This window comes from Podarcis erhardii (assembly GCF_964252035.2).
Source record: "Podarcis erhardii genome assembly, chromosome: 8".
Taxonomy (NCBI): Eukaryota; Metazoa; Chordata; class Lepidosauria; order Squamata; family Lacertidae; genus Podarcis; species Podarcis erhardii.
Window position 1 is genome coordinate 48,225,308 of NC_138499.1, and position 18,585 is coordinate 48,243,892.

An 18,585-nucleotide genomic window follows, 5' to 3' on the forward strand; every position below is an offset into this window, starting at 1 on the left:
TGAAATATAAATAATGTTCACACAGAAATCTGCAGCAGACAATATGGTACAAGTGGGATAACTGTATGAATAACACTATGCTGAAGAAACCCAAAAAAATATTGTCACGCTATTCTGTGTTTCACTCTCCCAGTCTCATTGAAGGTACTTGTTGCTTGGTTCAAATGTAACACCAAATCATAATTTTGCACTATTAGAATAAGCCTGGAAAGAGCCTTAGGCTTCTGCACTTCTTCACCAAGTTGTTTTAAATTACTTCTTGTGTTTATATTCTTTTTTCGACAAACCATAATTCGCCATTACGTTGAGCCTGTACCATGAAACCAAATTGCAAACCAGAATTGCAAACCCTGGGCTCATCCACACTTCCATTTGGCCTAAAAAGCAAGAGTTCAAGCAGTTTTCTGTTTGCCCTGCCATTTTCCAGGGAAACCCACGCGTTAGCACCGAATCGGAGCAAATGTCAATCCATGGAAGATGCAATTGACGTTTGCTCCGATTCAGCAGGAAAGATTGGCATTTCTGGGGGGAAGTAGTGGGACAAACAGAAGTCTGGATGAACTCCTTGGCTTTCAATCACCCCTGGTTTGCAATTCTGATTTGCCAGGCAAGCATAAAACATAGTTTTCCAGTTCATACGCAATGACGAGCTATGGTTCTCTAAAAACCAGGAACTAATTACTTGGACTACATAAAAGTGTGGAAAGAAATGGAAGCATGCAAGGCTGAGGCTCTTCCTAGACTCAGTCTTGCAGTGCAAACTTATTATGGATTAGCACTACATGTGAACCAAGTTACTGTTTATTATTTACCTTTTGAATCAATATGAGTTTCCCTTGTATTGGTAAACTTAAAGTTTAATGGATCACATAGTCTTTCTTCATCACTGTAAATATTATGAAATGCATCAATAACCCTTTGTAGCAATTTTAAGATTACTTAGTTGATTGTAGACTTTTCCTATATAAATAAAACTACATTTCTATTTGGAAGAAGAGGAGGGAGGCAAGATAACAGTATCTCAAGAAAATAGAGGAAAAACAGCATTTCACATAATATAATTTTAAAAGGTAGCTTACACTACTTATTTTAGCAGTACTTTTAACACTGACAGAAAAGGCTGTTTCCCGTATTTGAAACTGGATTTCATTGGAAATATGCAAAAGTGTGACAATTAATTACTCAGAAGTATTAGCTAGCATATATTTCCAATTGAAAATTGCTATCTGTAGCTATGTTCCATCTACCACACAAAAACAATCACGTCATACTCTAAAGAAAAATATCGATTGGAAGATAAATAACAAACCCTATTTAGATAAATTTACTATTTTCCATTCAAATGTTGACAAATCAACTTTTTTGTTAATCTCAAGGGAGAAAAGGGTGGTGCATGTGTATCATGATTTAACTTTTACTGTATCTATGATCAATTTCACAAACTCAGGTTGCAACTCTATGCATACTTACTGGGAGTAATTGAATTTGGTCAGACCTAGTAATCACACACAAGCAGGATCCAAGGCTGTATGCCATAAATTCAAAACATAAACTGTTCCAGCTATTAACTTCAAAGAAGAAAGCTTTACTAATTTGTCATTACAGCACCATCCCTTTTCAGGATAAAAAAAAAAAGAATCATGTCATATATGATAGTCACACCACGTCTTTCCATCGACTCAGATCAAGAAGATTTTGATAGTTTTGTTATTGTCCCAGTAGGTCAAGATAGCATTGACTCCAGATCTTCCTCCCACATTTTCTGGGATTACATCCCATAAACATATACACGTTTTGTTCTTGAGGCAACAGCATCCCAGAATATGTAGCTTGAACGGGACCGGCAGGTTTCCTTGTGACCCCTGCAGTCATGGGAAATCAGAATTTGTGAAGGCCTCAACACCAACAGGATCTGTTGCTCATTAATCACGCTCTGTGAAGGAATTTCTCTTTTGTAACTTCCCCAATTAAAGGCTAAGAAATCACAGGATCTTGCTTTAAATCAATATGGAGTCGTAAAAGAAGGATGACCTTAGTGTGAGAAGGACTGATTTTGAAAGCCCAGAAACTCTTTTAATCAAAATCTAAAAGCCCCCATGAAGGACTGATTACCGGTAGATTACTTAAAACAGGATAAATTGCAGCCAAAACAGCAATCCAAGCTCACAGAAGAAATAACACTGCAGTTCCCTTTCCATAGCCAGATACTAGAGGGCAAATTGTCCAGCAATTAGTGGTTCTATTTGAACTACAAGAAATTACATGCTCAAATACAATAGGGGTAACAACACTAAATCAGAGAATTAATTTTGATTATACAGTAGTAGAAAAAAATGGATCAATCAAGTAGTGTAAAGGTCATCAAATCTAGTCTAGCTTTGTTAATAAGAGACTCAATCCAGATGAAAACCCCCCAGAATAGTTTCTGTTTCAGCATATACATCTTTTTTGATATTGGTAGCTTTATAACAGCACCTTCATAAGCAACACACACACATTACATATATGCTGGCAATTAGTACCCAGTTCTGAATCAGCAGGAACAATAATAAACTGTACTGCTATTCCCTTACTTGTTTATTTCCAGAGAGTGCATCCCATACCGACTTTCGATTGCATATTTGCCAGGATTAATGTGGACATTGATGGGAACATGGTTTTTGTACCTAAGAAAAAACAGTATTAAAATGGTGCATGAACTATGAATAAAACAATGTATAGATTTGCAAAATAGCATGTATCCCAATACAGAACCCAGTTAGATTATCAGAGTATCACCCATCAGCTGGCAGAGTGGGAGGCACTAAATTTAATGACCTGCTTTGCATTCTGGCACCTGATTGGCAGTATTTGTAGGATCTAACTAAGAATTCTTGTACACATAGGAATTGGGCAGGGGAACTGTACACACAGCATCCATTATACTGTACACATGATTTGGGTTCTAGCCAGAGCAGGAAAAATGAGTGCAGCAAAACTTTGCTTGATTATATTATCTTGACATTAATCATGGATACATCCATTTTAATATCTCCTGATTTCAGTGTGTTACAACACAGCCATTACTCAACACATAAAACTGAATAAACTGAGGATGTGGCCACTGTCACACATGAACTGCTTCTGTTAAAGTTTGACTGCTACTCCTTGTGGACCTGCATTTGAATTCTATTTGGCCACCGTGGATGGTCCAGGATATGGCAGCAAGGGTTTTAACCTGAACTTTCCACATAAAAACATTGTGATGATTTTTTGTCAATTTTGCTGGTTTCCAGTAGATTTCTAGACCCAAAGTTTTGCTACTGAGCTTTGAAGCTCTAAATAGCATCTGTCCAGCATAACTTAAAACAACATTCTTCCATACAATTTTGCCCATTCACTCAGATAAAAACGTTCTTCTCTGTGTTTCGCCAACATTTTAGGTCTAGTGGGTGATTACACAATACAGAGCCAAGGTTGATTTCTTATTCAAAGTACCCGTACCTATTGTCCTTAGGCAGCAAGCTTTCTTTGTTTATAGCACTTCTAAGGAAGCAGATAGGTGATGTTCCTGCATTCACCTTACCCATTTAGCTTTAATGGTTTGTTGTTATTTGCTCTGTGCTGTAATTACGTTGGTTTTAGCACAGTTTATTTTTATTTGGATGTAGGCTGGCTGGTAGATAATTTGATGGAAAGGTGGGCCATAAATACATATATAAAGAAATATGATGGTTAAATATGAAATACCAGTTTTCATATATATATATGTGTGTGTGTGTATACACACACACGTATTGATCCAAGCTATTTCATTTGATTTGCTGCATAAGTGAATGAACCATCTGCATATTTCATCACCTAAGCTATTTTTAATACTGTCATTTCCCCCACTTGATTCAAAAACAAAAACCAGGAGACCCAGTCCATTTCAACAAACAATAAAGTGACACCTTGTTGAACAGCCAGCAGTGTTATATTTAGCTCTTCCAAAACAAAGTTACAACTAAATCTGTCTCTTCTATCCATCTTCACATAAAAGGCTGCCTGTCAGCACCTTCTGTGATGGACAATTTAGACTAGTGCACACAGGTGCACATGTTAAATATAAATGGTGCTGAACTTTAAGACAAAGTCGGGAATGATACCTTCACAAATTATTTGTTGTTTGGCATTTATACTGCACTTAGACTTAGTACATGTGTAAAGAACATCTTAAAACAGAGGAAACTTGTGCCTCCTGAATGCAGGGAGTTGGACTAGATGACCCTCAGGGTCCCTTCCATCTCTACAATCCTATGATTCTAGGGGAAAGCAAGGAGCAATTTCACTGCAGCAAAACAGGAACAACCTTTCCCACTTTTTCAGCTGCTCTGTATGAGATGCTGCAGTTATTCCATGTCCTTGTTAAGGCAACCTGCAGAGATGTGACGAAAACCAAGCAGTGTGCTTGGCTCAGACAATAAATATATTTATGTCCAGATATAAATAAAAAGCTGCACATTTAAGATGGACCATTTAATCTCTGATGAGGAAAATTCCAGGAGAGGTAAATCATTTGCTAATCTGGGGTTGCAACACTCCTACTCTTACTGTGTACTAATAGTTTGCACTAACTGCCGAGAGTCTCAAATATCCTGGAGTTTCCATATCTTTATTCATTGAAACCCATAAAGCAGCATGATTAAATGAAACGCATCCCAATGCAATATAAGGAATTCCTCAGAAGAGGCCGCTACAGCCTGTTCGCCCACAGCTCTTGTAATTTCTCTATGCTTGTATTAATGCAGTACACTTCAAGTACATGCATGACATTTGTTTAATCAATGATGAACAAGAGCTGTCAGATCAGGTTCACTGCATTTGGTATCCCAAAGCAAAACACCTGTTCAGACCCTCCCTCATTCTTTCCATTGGGAGCTAAATGCACACAGTGCGATTCTATGCACATTTACTCCAAAGCAAGTTTCATTGCATTCAGTGGGGCTTACTTGCAAGTAAGTTTGGATGGAACTGCCGCCTAAACACCTAATGGAATCCCAATAAAGTACATTATTACATGGATTTCTAAACCATACATATTGATATATACCAGGGGTGGCCAACTCCCAAGAGACTGCGACCTACTTACAGAATTAAAAACTGGCAGTGATCTACCCCCCTTATTTGGGGTTCAGGTCAAAAGTTTTTGGGGTTCATGTCAAATTGCTGGGGAAACATACAGCCTCACTGAGAAAACTATGTCTTCCATTCTGCAGATTGTGCAACAATGGAGGGAGGGGCGGGGGGGGGACTGGATTTGATTTTACCAACGCTAAGGAAAGGAACCCAGTGATCAACCATGATTTACCAAAACCTCCCAGTTTGTATATTGTAAGTCAGGCTTGGATTTGTTTTCAGTATTGAAAGATGGAATACAGATTGAATGACTAATTGAATTGCAGTGGTGCCTCGCAAGACGAAAAGAATCCGTTCCGCGAGTCTCTTCATCTAGCGGTTTTTTCGTCTTGCGAAGCAAGCCCATTAGCGGCTTAGCGGATTAGCGCTATTAGCGGCTTAGCGGCTTTTAGTGGCTTAGCTTAGCGGCTTAGCGGATAAGCGGCTTAGCGGCTTAGAAAATGGGGGGGGAGGGGGAAAAAGTCAGAAAAACTCGCAAGACATTTTCGTCTTGCGAAGCAAGCCCATAGGGAAATTCGTCTTGCGAAGCGCCTCCAAAACGGAAAACCCTTTCGTCTAGCGGGTTATTCGTCTTGCAAGGCATTCGTCTTGCGGGGCACCACTGTGTATATGCACAAGAGTATGGACTTCGTATGTGCACTGCAGCTCCCGATACTTGGAAGATTACAGTGTGTACAAGGGCTCCTGTGTGTGCAGTTCCTTTGCCCAATCCACACACACTCCAGTTTCACATCAAAGGTACTATTATCATCTCTGCTCAGGGTGTGTCAGCAATCATAACGAAGTACAGATTATCCAATTAATGACGGATGAGCTAAGATTCAAATTCAAAAATGAAATATACAAATTCACCAGTGTGAATGGCTTTATGCACGCACAAAGCAGTGTGGCATTGTCCAAAATGATGGATTACAGACTGGAGAACATTTCAAGCCTTCTGATCAGTTTTATCTCTCTCAATGCAAAAAACGCTTGAGTTTTATTTTCATATTATCCATTTTAAACACACATATATAATCAACAACATGCAGTGCTGATAAAGAAAGAAGCTTACCATGTAACACGAGGCTCTGGCCAGCCAGTCACAGTGCAGTGTAATTTGACATTCTGTTTTTCCCAGATAGTGTGGGAACGAGGTTTGATAACAAATTCAGGAGCATGTAACAGTTTGTCTTCATTTAACTTTCTGTGGAATTCTATCTTATCACTTAACTGCAAGGCAAAGAATCATCTTAAACTTTATCACCTGGACACACTATAGTTTTATAACAGGGAAACATTATTTTTGTTTACAACAACCTTTCCCAATCTGGTATGCTGCAGACAACTCTACAAAGCTATTCTAGAACAAGTAGAGAGGAAATAACTATGCTTGTTGAATGATGCTATAATTTTACAAAAGGACCAACTTTTAAAATAAAAACATGGGGGTTGTTTGAGATTTTCTGATAATTAGCTGAGTGCACTTACTCAGAAGTAAAGTTTATGGAAGTTGTCAAGAAATTGAACTTTGTCACCTGCCCTGGGCTACTTGTATGAACTATAGCATATTAGATGGGGTAAATATTTTTTACTTATTTTCTCATTGAGGATTATAGGTTTAACTGAGAATCCTAGCAATTTCCCCGAGGCTCAAATATCAAGGCAGTCCAATGTGAATGTAAGGAATGGCACAACTCTTGTTAGGGGGTCCTTGAAACTGGGCTATCTGGGAAAAGCATATGGTGGACAGAGTGAAGCTATATGAATAGGTGCATAGCTGGGAGGTGGGCAGATGAGGATGGATCTCAGAGTGGTAAGGAAAGATTTTGGTACGCCTGGGAGAGAAAGGTAGAAAAAAGAGCTGGATGTGAACAACAAAGGAGCTTGTGTAAGGTTCTATTTTAGGGAATTTGCTTAGATATAGGGTCCCATTGATTTTGGTAACCAATCAAGAAATGAATTCAGCAGTTTGAATATTTCCCTCTGAAATCAAAAGTCACAAATGTGCTTAACTATGGCTTTAGTTATGTTTCCTACAGTTCTTTTACAACAACAACAAAAGCATTATTCCATAGCTGTAGTACCGTTTTCTTTAGAACCATTTCTTCAGCTGTCTCTTGTATTGCTATTTTTCTTGACTTCTTCTGATGTGTTTCTTCTTTCATAGAAGATGAAGTTTCCTTTTTGGCTACAGTAATTCCTTCCCCAGCTGCCATAAGGTTCCTTCTTGCAATATATGCAGCACTTTCCTTTATTCTTTCTTCTTCTGTGTCTGTAATCCCGCTGATATGGGTCTGTCTGCAATATATATTTTTTACATTGAATAGAAGACAAAATATTTTATTTAGTTCAGCCTATTCCATTTTAAAGGCAATGGACCTTCTCTACAAGGTCTCCTTGGATTTCTATTATGATAACCACCATCTGAAGTGAAGAAAGGTAAAAATGAAAAGACAAGTGGGTGAATCAAAATGCTCAATGTACATGCTTTCAGTTCATTATGGCTCTGAAAATCTGACACAGTATTTTATTTTTTTTAGACACAGCTTTTCCAATTACAGCTAAAAGTAGTGCAATTATATTTAAAACATGTAATAAAGCAACCAAGTTAAAAACAAAACAAAACACATCTCACACTTAATTATATTATAGCTTGCCTGTCATTGGTGCTTAACGTCTGGAAAGGGGGATGCCAAGACTCCTTCACTTATCTATGAAATATACACCAGAGCTTTCCAAACTGTGTGTCATGACACATTAGTGTGTTGGCTGCAGTGTGTAGGTGTGTTTTGATAATGCTCATCAAGCTCATCCTGGGGCAGAAAAGGGGTTAGTTTAATCTCTGGTTTGTTAGTAAAACTGAATTACTGTGTTGCGAAATGATTAATGTCTAAAAGTATGTTACCAACATGAAATGTTTGGAAAGCTCTGGTCTACATGTTAAGGGTCAGGTTAATCCTCCCTTATCTACATATTGTAGCAAAAGGGGTAGCCCAGGTGGCATCCTCCAGATGTTGTTGGACAGCAGCCTCGGTCACCCCTGACTTTTGGCCATGGTGGTTCATACTCATGAAAGCTGTAGTGCAACAACATCTAGAGGGCACTACATTGGCTCCCTCTGTACTACAGTTAATTCCTAGCCTTGGAAATGTGTGTCAGGGTTGAACTCTAGTAGCTCTGGCGCAAATTAATTCCTGTTTCCGGAACATTAATCTATAAGTGATTGCAGTGTTCTCTTATCCCTTCCATTCAAACCTATCTCTAAATAGAATTTTACATTAAGGACCACAGCATTGTCCCCCCTTCCAACAAAAATCAACAATGGTTTGCTTCAAACTATTGTTAAAGGAATGGGTGGGTGGATTTCACGATGTGGGAGGAAAATATGAATCCCACATGTGTGGGGTAAATAAAGAATTGGCTGAGTGCCTGGATTCAAAATGTGAGCCTAACTCACCCTCCAGCAGGTCAAGTAGCAGGTCAAGAAGAGAGATGGAACATCAGATAAGAAGGGATATGACCTAGCTCAGTCTAGGAACCCAGCTCTATTATCGTAACTCCTTCATGCATTAACTAGTACTCGTGTGGTGGGAGTGTGGAAAAGTTAAACAGTTTTGGGAAAAAATCTATATAGAACTGAAGAAGATTTTAAAATACACGTTTCCAAAGAAAGCAGAATTTTTCCTACTAGGTATATTGGGTTATGTGATAAGAAAAGAGGATCGTAAATTAGTATATTATGCGGTTACAGCAGCAAGAGTAATGCTGGCCCAGATGTGGAAAAAGCAGGAGACACCAACGGTGGAGGAATGGAGATTTAAGCTGTTGGATTATATGGAATTGGACAGACTTACAGGCAAAGTAAGATACATAAGAGACCAAAAGTTCACTGAGGATTGGGGAAAATATGTAGATTACTTGGAATTCATTAGTCAAGGGAAAATAACGCTAAAGGGATTTAGAGACGCACTGTGAAAGACTGTGAGTTATTGTTTAAAGAGAATAGGAGACCAAATAATATGTAAGGTTAATAAACATTAAGAAATGTATATAAAAAGGTACAATGACAATATATACTAAGAAATGTGTAATTTAAAGTGTTACTTCGAATGATTTTCGGGAAAGCTAAAGGAAGTTTTGAAAACGAAGATTAAGAAATGTAACCAAAGTGAAAATTAAGTTTCTATATATTTCTCTTACTTTTATTTCTTTCTTTATTTTTATTTGTCTGTGTAACACTTTTATTTCTGTATGTTTATATGTGTGGGCGTGTACATATTCTTTACTTCTATGAAACTAGTACTCGTGCATACTTATGCTTGACTGCAATCTCATTCAAATGAAACTCTTTAGCATGGTACATGGCTCTTTACAATGTATAACTTGATCACCACTAAAAACATCAAATCCATCCAACCCATGAATTGGGGTCAATTTCTGCTTTTGGATACAGCATGCTTTTAAAGACCTATTAAAGTACAGTGTAGACTTGTGTAAAGGCTTTTTATGATTATATTAATGTGTGCAGATATATCATCTTATACAACAGGGTTAGGAACATAGGAAGAGATTGCTGGCTCAGACCAGTAAATCAGAGATAAATCAAGTTGTGTAAATAAGTTATGAAATGAGCTACAAATTAACTTTTTAAAAACTTATTTGCTTATGAATGCATATATTGCAGGCCCCAAGCCCAACTCTGTTGGCTTCCAACCAGAATACTGGGCAGCTAATGTGTTATATCTCTAGATAGCTTTCTGATGTAATCATTTTTTTAAAAAACACACTGCCTCTCTCTGGCAAATCATCTGTCAATGGAAAGGTGCAAGCTGTCCTTGTAAGAGAATGCAGATATGATTTATAATTTGCACATGGAAAATGAGTCTGGACTCTTATCCTTCAGAGAATAAATAGACAGAAATGGTGTGAAACAGCATGTCCCATTCTGACACAAAAGCATAGATGGTATGTCAAATTTGTGCAACCATATAACAATGGATCAAGTGAGCTTTTCAATGAGAACAGAGTAGTGGTGATAATGGTGAAGGAATTCCTATTCCATCACTTAACCCCCATATACAAATCTCAAGCATGCCTACAGGACTAGTAGAGTCTAAAGACAACTGGCTACTCCACATCTATATTTAAGGGTATGCCTGCGCCAGCTGTTATCACAATATATTTCTTCTGCATAAGCACCAAAAGTCTCTCTCTCACACTGCAAAGTGCATTGTACTCTTCAATCTTAAATGTGTCTGCCTGTGGACTTAATAATAAGAGAGAAAATAATAAGAGAGAAAAGGAGTGCACTCTTAAAGCAATGTTTCAGCTGTGCTAATGCCAGTGCAATGTAGTTGAAATCCTATGCTCCCCTAGCAGCAACCTTAAAGGCACCTATGATGCCCCCAATTAGTCATGCATAGAAGGCACCAATCAAAAGTGATGTGAGGAAGAACATCAAGATGAAATACTACACCCTGGAAAAACGTTAAACATGCACAAGCTATGCTAGTGTCATAGACATGATTTGTCCAGCCACTCTTACAAGATATCCATGTGTCTACTGACTATATTTCCAGGAGGTCTTCTTATCAATGTCCTTTCAGGTGGGGGAACATTGTGCTTCTTCTGGGGTAGTTTGTCTACCTTTGGTCCCTACCCTGTACTCAGCTCTCACTTGTGTCTCCTAGAAGCTTTCATCATGCGACAGCAGCCACACTCCAGGAATGGCTTTGACTGGCTGGGTAAACCAGGTGAGGGTAGCTGATGGGTCTGAAACCCTTGGCAAATTAGGGACTTCCCCCACACGTGAAGACAAACTCCAGCAGATTGAGCAGACAACACAAATAGTGAGTTCAATAGTCAAGAAGGTAGTTTCTGCTGTAGAAGGAAGTGAGGGGCCGATGGGGCACATCAACCTGGGAAGGTAGCCCATCTAGGGGATTTTTTGGGGAGAAGAAAGGGCTAAGGAATACACCCTACAAAAATCCAAAGCTGAGTCCCTAAGACTCCTTTGGACCACATCAGTGAGGCCGAGAGAGGGGTCCTGTCGTATGGGCAGCCCAGGACCTCCATAGACACTCACCAGGCTTGTGCCCCAAGGAAGGCACTTCAGTGCTGCAAACATAGCAGTTTGACTTCACCCCCAAAGGCATATTCCATTGTCTCTTGAGACAGATGGATAGCAGTTGTCAACAACTGTATCATATCACAGGGGGAAAGCAATGAAAATGTTCTGGTTTTGATTTGGCTTCTATGTAGAAATGTTCAGAGTCACGCTCATTTTCACCACAACACAAACCTACCACATCACATATATCAGGGATAACCAATATGGCCCTTATATAAATCTACATATATCAACTACTTTTCTTCCAGATGTGAGCAGCAAATCCATTACAAAGATACACAGACAAACCATGCTCTTTATCCCTGCTCCTGTCCACAAATCAATGAAAAAGAGACATACCTTCCTCTGAATACAGGTACTACATACTCAATAGCTGTGTTTTCCTTCTCTTCTTCTGACAATATACTCTGCTTAGCCCTCTTTGCTTTGGGACTTAACTTGAAAGAATAATCGTCCAACATTTTTCTGAAAGAAAAGTAATATTATCAGATTTATAAAGACACTGCATATACAATTAGATTTACAAGCATATGCCTTAGAAAACCATATCTAAACATAAAAGATACATTAAATATATCAGGACATCTGCTTATCTACAAGTATACAAGGTGAACATTGGGGAAGCAGGCAAAAAACTACATAGAAAAATAGATGGAAAAACACAAAGATCATAGAATCATAGAATCATAGAGTTGGAAGAGACCACAAGGGCCATCGAGTCCAACCCCCTGCCAAGCAGGAAACACCATCAGAGCACTCCTGACATATGGTTGTCAAGCCTCTGCTTAAAGACCTCCAAAGAAGGAGACTCCACCACACTCCTTGGCAGCAAATTCCACTGTCGAACAGCTCTTACTGTCAGGAAGTTCTTCCTAATGTTTAGGTGGAATCTTTTTTCTTGTAGTTTGGAACGATTGCTCTGTGTCCGCTTCTCTGGAGCAGCAGAAAACAACCTTTCTCCCTCCTCTATGTGACATCCTTTTATATATTTGAACATGGCTATCATATCACCCCTTAACCTCCTCTTCTCCAGGCTAAACATGCCCAGCTCCCTTAGCCGTTCCTCATAAGGCATCGTTTCCAGACCTTTGACCATTTTGGTTGCCCTCCTCTGGACACGTTCCAGTTTGTCAGTGTCCTTCTTGAACTGTGGTGCCCAGAACTGGACACAGTACTCCAGGTGAGGTCTGACCAGAGCAGAATACAGTGGCACTATTACTTCCCTTGATCTAGATGCAATACTCCTATAATGGTCATATAATGGTCAATTCAGTATTGCCAAAATTATATACAATAATGAGTTTTTTGTTTTTATTTTGTCTATCTGAGCACTGTCTTTAATACCATCAACAGGAAAAAACCTCAAATCTAGATTACTCCTTGTTATTAGCAACAGCTAAGGAGCTTCCACTGTTACTATTTTGCAAAAGGGATTCAAACGCTTACTGGAACTTTTGGTTTCTGCAATTAAAGTGCATTAAAGCACTCTGTCACATTACTGCAACAATTCTGCTTTTTAAAAAGCATGGACTTTTTAATGTGATGGGAAATGCATGGAAAAGTGTGCAATAAACAAATTACTTGCAGGAAGATGGGTAAACACCCCACAAGTAAATCCAGATAATTGCAGAATGAATGCTTATTGTCATATAACTGTCCCATAAAAGTATAATAAATGGTTAATAAAGGTTGGACACAGTCTAACCACCAAGTAATCTTTGTGCAAGCAAATCATGATATGAACTGGGCTTAACGTGCAACTACTTATTTACTTACTTACAATTTGCTTCTCATCTATCCTCACTGTGCTTCTCATAACAAAAGCAGCATTTAAAAAAAAAACAACTTAAAGAATACCAAGGGTCAAAACTGAAATTTCTGTACTTTGAAAACTATTGTTTCATATCACTTTTTTAAAAATATAACTTGCTCATACTGTTATGCCATCACTAGAATGATCTTTATGGGTCTAAATTCAATTCGAACACCTTCTTCATCTTATTACAGTCATACCTCAGGATAAATGTGCTTCAAGTTAAGTATTTTCGGGCTGCACTCCACGGCGACCTGGAAGTAACGGAGCGCGTTACTTCCAGGTTTGCTGCGCGCACATGCGCAGATGGTCAAAATGACGTCATGCACATGCGCAGAAGTGGCAAAACGCAGCCTGCACTGACGCCGGTTGTGTTCGCTTCAGGATGTGAACGGGGCTCCAGAACGGATCCCGAGGTCCCACTGTACTTAGATTTTCCAGAGGGAAACAGAAAAGAGAACAGAAACAAGCAGCCTAAGTTTATGCATGTCTAGTTACCAATAACTTCCAGTAGCACCTTAAAGACTAACTAAGTCAGTTCTTGGTATGAGCTTTCGTGTGCATGCACACTTCTTCAGATACACACAGGGTTTTTAAAAAGGGTTTTTTAAAAAATGTGTATCTGAAGAAGTGTGCATGCACACGAAAGCTCATACCAAGAACTGACTTAGTTGGTCTTTAAGGTGCTACTGGAAGGAATTTGTTTTGTTTTAGTTACAAATAAGTACCACTTGTTCAGTTGGATTTAGTCCTAGCTACTTCTGCATATGCTTATTACATACCTAGACTGAAATTCAATGCACACATTTGGGAGTAAGCACTCCTGAAAATGGGGCTTAGTTCTGAGTAGATACGCAAAGGATTACACTGTTTATATCATAAATATTCTGAGTAGCATTTCTTCAGAAGAAGTACAGAAATGTGAGCACTGATTAAATATAAAGCCATGCTGTAACTATTTTTTGCTGGATTGTGAATATTAGTGAAAGGGGAAACCCAATGCAATGGAGCTATTTGTGCCAGCTCCTGAATCTGGGGAGTCCCCCAGACCCGCCAAGTGTCCCTATTTCCCAGGGACGTCCCTGATTTAGAGAATCCATCCCAGTTTCTGATTTGATCCTGGAATGTCCCACTTTTCCTTAGGATGTCCCTATTTTCATTGGAGAAATGTTGGAGGGTATGGAGTTATCTGACCCCCGAGCCGTCTGAAGACCATCCTGTATAGGGAAGGGTTTTTTAAAAAATGTTTTTATATATGTCAGAAGCAGCCCATAGTAACTGGGGCTACCCGGTAAGATGTGTGGGGTATAAACAGTAAAATTATCATTAAGGAATGGGACCCTATATTCATCGTAGAAATGTTGGAGGGTATGGTCCACCTGACAGTAAAATGCAGATGATGTTTGCCCCCCCCCACACAATTTGGCTAACTGTTACTGAAAGGTCATGAGGCTGTTGTCCCTGAAACCAGAGAGCAAAGAAAGTGTGATAGGTCCTACTCTGGGGAGATTCAGTTCCACATACCAGGTAAGAAGCTCTGGTTGCAACATCCTTCACTGAAGGGCAATATTTTAGAATCTACTCTGGAGAATCTAGAAGCTTCTCTGTCTATGGACCTCTAGTGAGCCTGGGCCCAAGGGACTATGAGAAAACTGATTTTAGAAACTTTTATAGTTAGTCTGCCGATACCTCAGGTGGTAATCCTATAAGCATTTATCTGGGACTGTACACCACTGAGCCAGCGGTGGAGCATATGCCCACGCTGCCCAGGGCGGGCGCACTCCTGAGGGGGGTGGAGCGCACAGCCAAGTGGGCGGAGGGTGCCCTCCCAGGTGCGGGATAGCCGTTTGGGTGCACGGAGCCGCATACTGCAGCCGGGGGCAGAGTGAGCTGCCCATGGTGGACATTCAGTGTGCTGCCTACCCACAACTCCCAAGCCTCCCCCAGCTGTCAAAACAAAGGGGGAATGGGGGAATGCTGCCAGCAAGGCGGTGCAGCTCCTCCCCTTTCCCCGACGGCTCAGGGTAGGCTTAGGAGTCGCGTGAAGGCAGCGCACCAAATGTCAACACCCCCCCCCCAGCGAAGACACCCGGGGTGGTCCACCCCCACCACACATCCCTTCCTCCGCCCCTGCACTGAGCTCAATGGGACTTACTTCTGAGTAAATCTGTATCGGTTTAAGCTACTCTCAATCCCATCATATATCTTTTAGCAGAATGGCAGGATATAAATGATCTTAAATAAATAAATGGTTTTAGGAAGCATTTCAGGGCACAAGGAGGAAGGCCAAAGGCCTATAACTTGTTTGCAAGAGCAATGGTGTTGTTTCTATATAGCATCAAAAATAACAGCTTACTCCAACATCTGTATGTAAGATCGACTTACAACAGGATGGTATGTATTCATTGGGAAAGAAACTTGATTTTCAACTCTGGTCCTGCCCAATTCATACATTACTTGGCTATTCACACCAGTGATCCTAGTCACTGCTGAGTATGCACATAGTGCTTGAGTCCTGAGCATAAGTTACTGAGTGGCAGCAAACACTATATTTCTAAATGAGAAGTACCCAACAGTCATGGCTATTGCAGCCAAACAACACCTATGATCATTCTGTTCTTATATTTATTTGAGGATTGCTAGAATAATTCACAAAGGATTTTGAGTCATATACGAAATGCCTGAAGCAGCCCTATATTGCTTCATAAATTTAATTACCATAGGTAGGAACATCTGAGACTGACATTCAGAGCCATTGGTTTAGAATGTCACCTGACAATGTGAACTGCTTTCATGTCTCGTCAGGGCTGAGAAGACAAATTGTACTATGGTCCCCTAGATGTTATTGATTTGGATGCTCTTATGTCACTACAGATTATGATGAATTTAGTTAAATTTAGCTGAATGCTAAGGCATTGAGAGGTTTTAGAATTAGAATGCTAAAGCCAATTAGCAACTTTTGAAAAACTGCTTAGGTCTTGCCTACATAAAGAAGGGGGGGAACCCTGGGTATATTAATATTACAAATTGATGTACAGTTTCAGGATTTTTAAGACATTTGCTGCAGACAGACTGCTTATGGTATGCAATGAAAAAGCCTGGAAGACGCAATACCTTTGACAAGCAGAGTTTGATTCCTACTTCTTCAGATCTAACATAGTATGTTACTCTGTGAAACAGGCTTTCCTTCTAAATAATAATAAATGCAAAAATTCCTTTCAGAAAGGCGAAGCATGTGCTGTGTTGCCAGATCAAGAAGAGTAACAGGATCCCCCTAGAGATTGCCCTACTAGTCTAAGGTTGGAGACTCAGCTATTTCATATTCTATCTCCTAAGTGACAAACATATTTAGACAGATTTGATTTAGTAGAAAAGATGAATAAGAACCCTTCAAAAGACTGATAATTTTATTGAATGAATGAGGTTTTTCTCCTGTCCCTTCTTCCACAACTTTGCTTTGTCTGCCACATGACAAATGAATTAAGTAGCCTAGCTTTATTCCATGCACTGGATTGGGTAAGTTTATCTGACATTAAGGTGTCCTTGACTGTAGGGTCAAGTTGAGAGCCTTCCAAATGTTGGCCATAAGCCATGAACAGGTTTAGGGCACATAAAGATCTGTGCAAGATATTTAACACATTAGAGAAGCTTGCTGAATAAGCATGAATCAAACATTGAAACGCAAGGTATATAGCTGCTTTGGACTAATATATAAAGAAAAAAAGACATATATTTTTTACTATAAACAAAAATAAACACACAGTTCAGATTATGTCCTAAACCACTTGATGGCTTGTAGGCACTGAGCAAAACATAAGAAAGCTTGACAGCGATACAGTGGTACCTTGGGTTACAGACGCTTCAGGTTACAGATGCTTCAGGTTATAGACTCCACTAACCCAGAAATAGTACCTCGGGTTAAGAACTTTGCTTCAAGAAATCGTGCTGCGGCGGCTTGGTGGCAACGGAGACCCCGTTAGCTAAAGTGGTACCTCAGGTTAAGAACAGTTTCAGGTTAAGAACGGACCTCCAGAACGAATAAATTCTTAACCCAAGGTACCACTGTACCAGGAAAGGCCCTAGAACTGATAATTAAACTATCAGTCTGTGAACACTCAGAAAAGGATGCTGTGATTACTAAGACCCTATTTTTCAGCAGCTGGCTCTAAGCTTTAAGGATCTTCTACTTAGGAATCAAATGACCAAATATTCTTCTCCATACCTAAACTGATGACTAATGACATAGTTCATGGCACGTAAAAGGGAACATCTTTATTTATACTTCTGGGCTGCTGGAATTCCCTTTGGCCTAGACACAAAATGCTTTGGTGTGTGGCTATAGACTTTGATGAGTAAATCACCGTAAGAGCCAAAACCAACATGTGCATGTGCGAAATCAATATTGTTTGATCATCACAATCCGGAAGAGCAGGACATATCAGACTTCCCATGGTAAGCACACGGTTTTCAGGGTGGGCTATCTCTTTAATTCTGTTATGCCATACTTCCTAATGCTGGCATTTTGTGTTGGGCCACCCATCCCCCATAGCAGTTGTTTTGTGACTGGAGCCTCCAGCACTCCCTCAAAATTCAAAATGTGCCCACTGGTCCAAAAAGGCTTGGCAACCTATACTATAGAATGGTAGGAAAGAGCAAAAATAAAATGTAAGAATCTTGACTTGAAGAAGACATTTTTGCAGTAAATAATCCTGTAAATATAATCACTTAAGAGAAATTATTTTTGCAGGAATCGAGTTCAACCTTGATTGTTCACTACTGTACTTAAAACTCTTTGCCAAAGCTGAAACAACAGTTAAATAATGAATGGAATCATACTTTCATCAACACCAGCAATTCAGTTATAAAGGTCACATACTGAGCACTTCAGTCCAAGTAAGCACATACCAGCCTAAATCCCAATCACAAACAATTATATAATTACTTCTGGCAAGATAATTTTTTAAAACCTGCTGAGAAAGAGGACATTTTAATGGGATTTCACAACGGTATTGGATTTCCAGTTTCAGTGCCAACTTCTTCCAGTGATCAGAATACAGAATACAGGCAGCGTTGATGGCATCATGATTGGTCCTTGCCCATCCTCAGATACTTAAATTACTATCTTTGGCTATTCTGCTATCAATTAAGGCTGGTGTATATTTATTTTACATGCATGTTTATTTAAGACAACTAGCAAACATTTAGATTCATCACATCTGTTTCAATTTTCCTACTATATTATAGAGAAAACCATGCTCTTAACCCTCTTATGGGCAGGCAGATGTATGTAACATTCTTCCAGTGTTTTCTATTTCTTATGAAAAGTTAATGGAAGACTGTGTGTTTGAGGGCTCATTCACACTGAAGTTTAATGTAGATTTGAAGTTGCTTCTGTGTCTATATTTTTTGGCATCCACACAATACTGTACTCTCATCCAAGTGGCAGCCTGCATTCCCACCCTCCAAAAGAAATTAAATTTGGATTGTCCTGATCTGCAGATAA

At 39.4% G+C, this 18,585-nt stretch overlaps 1 protein-coding gene across 2 annotated transcripts in view; it reads right to left on the minus strand.

Annotated features, from left to right (window-relative positions):
* Positions 1 to 18,585, minus strand: part of MYOM1 (myomesin 1) — a 72,101-nt gene that overhangs the window by 49,238 nt on the left and 4,278 nt on the right. For both annotated transcript variants that reach the window (XM_081874957.1, XM_081874958.1), the window contains exons 3-6: positions 11,609 to 11,734; positions 7,224 to 7,437; positions 6,212 to 6,369; positions 2,574 to 2,666 (exon numbers count right to left, since the gene is read on the minus strand). In XM_081874957.1, coding sequence (XP_081731083.1) covers positions 2,574 to 2,666; positions 6,212 to 6,369; positions 7,224 to 7,437; positions 11,609 to 11,734 — 591 coding nt within the window. The remainder of the gene's footprint in view (positions 1 to 2,573; positions 2,667 to 6,211; positions 6,370 to 7,223; positions 7,438 to 11,608; positions 11,735 to 18,585) is intronic.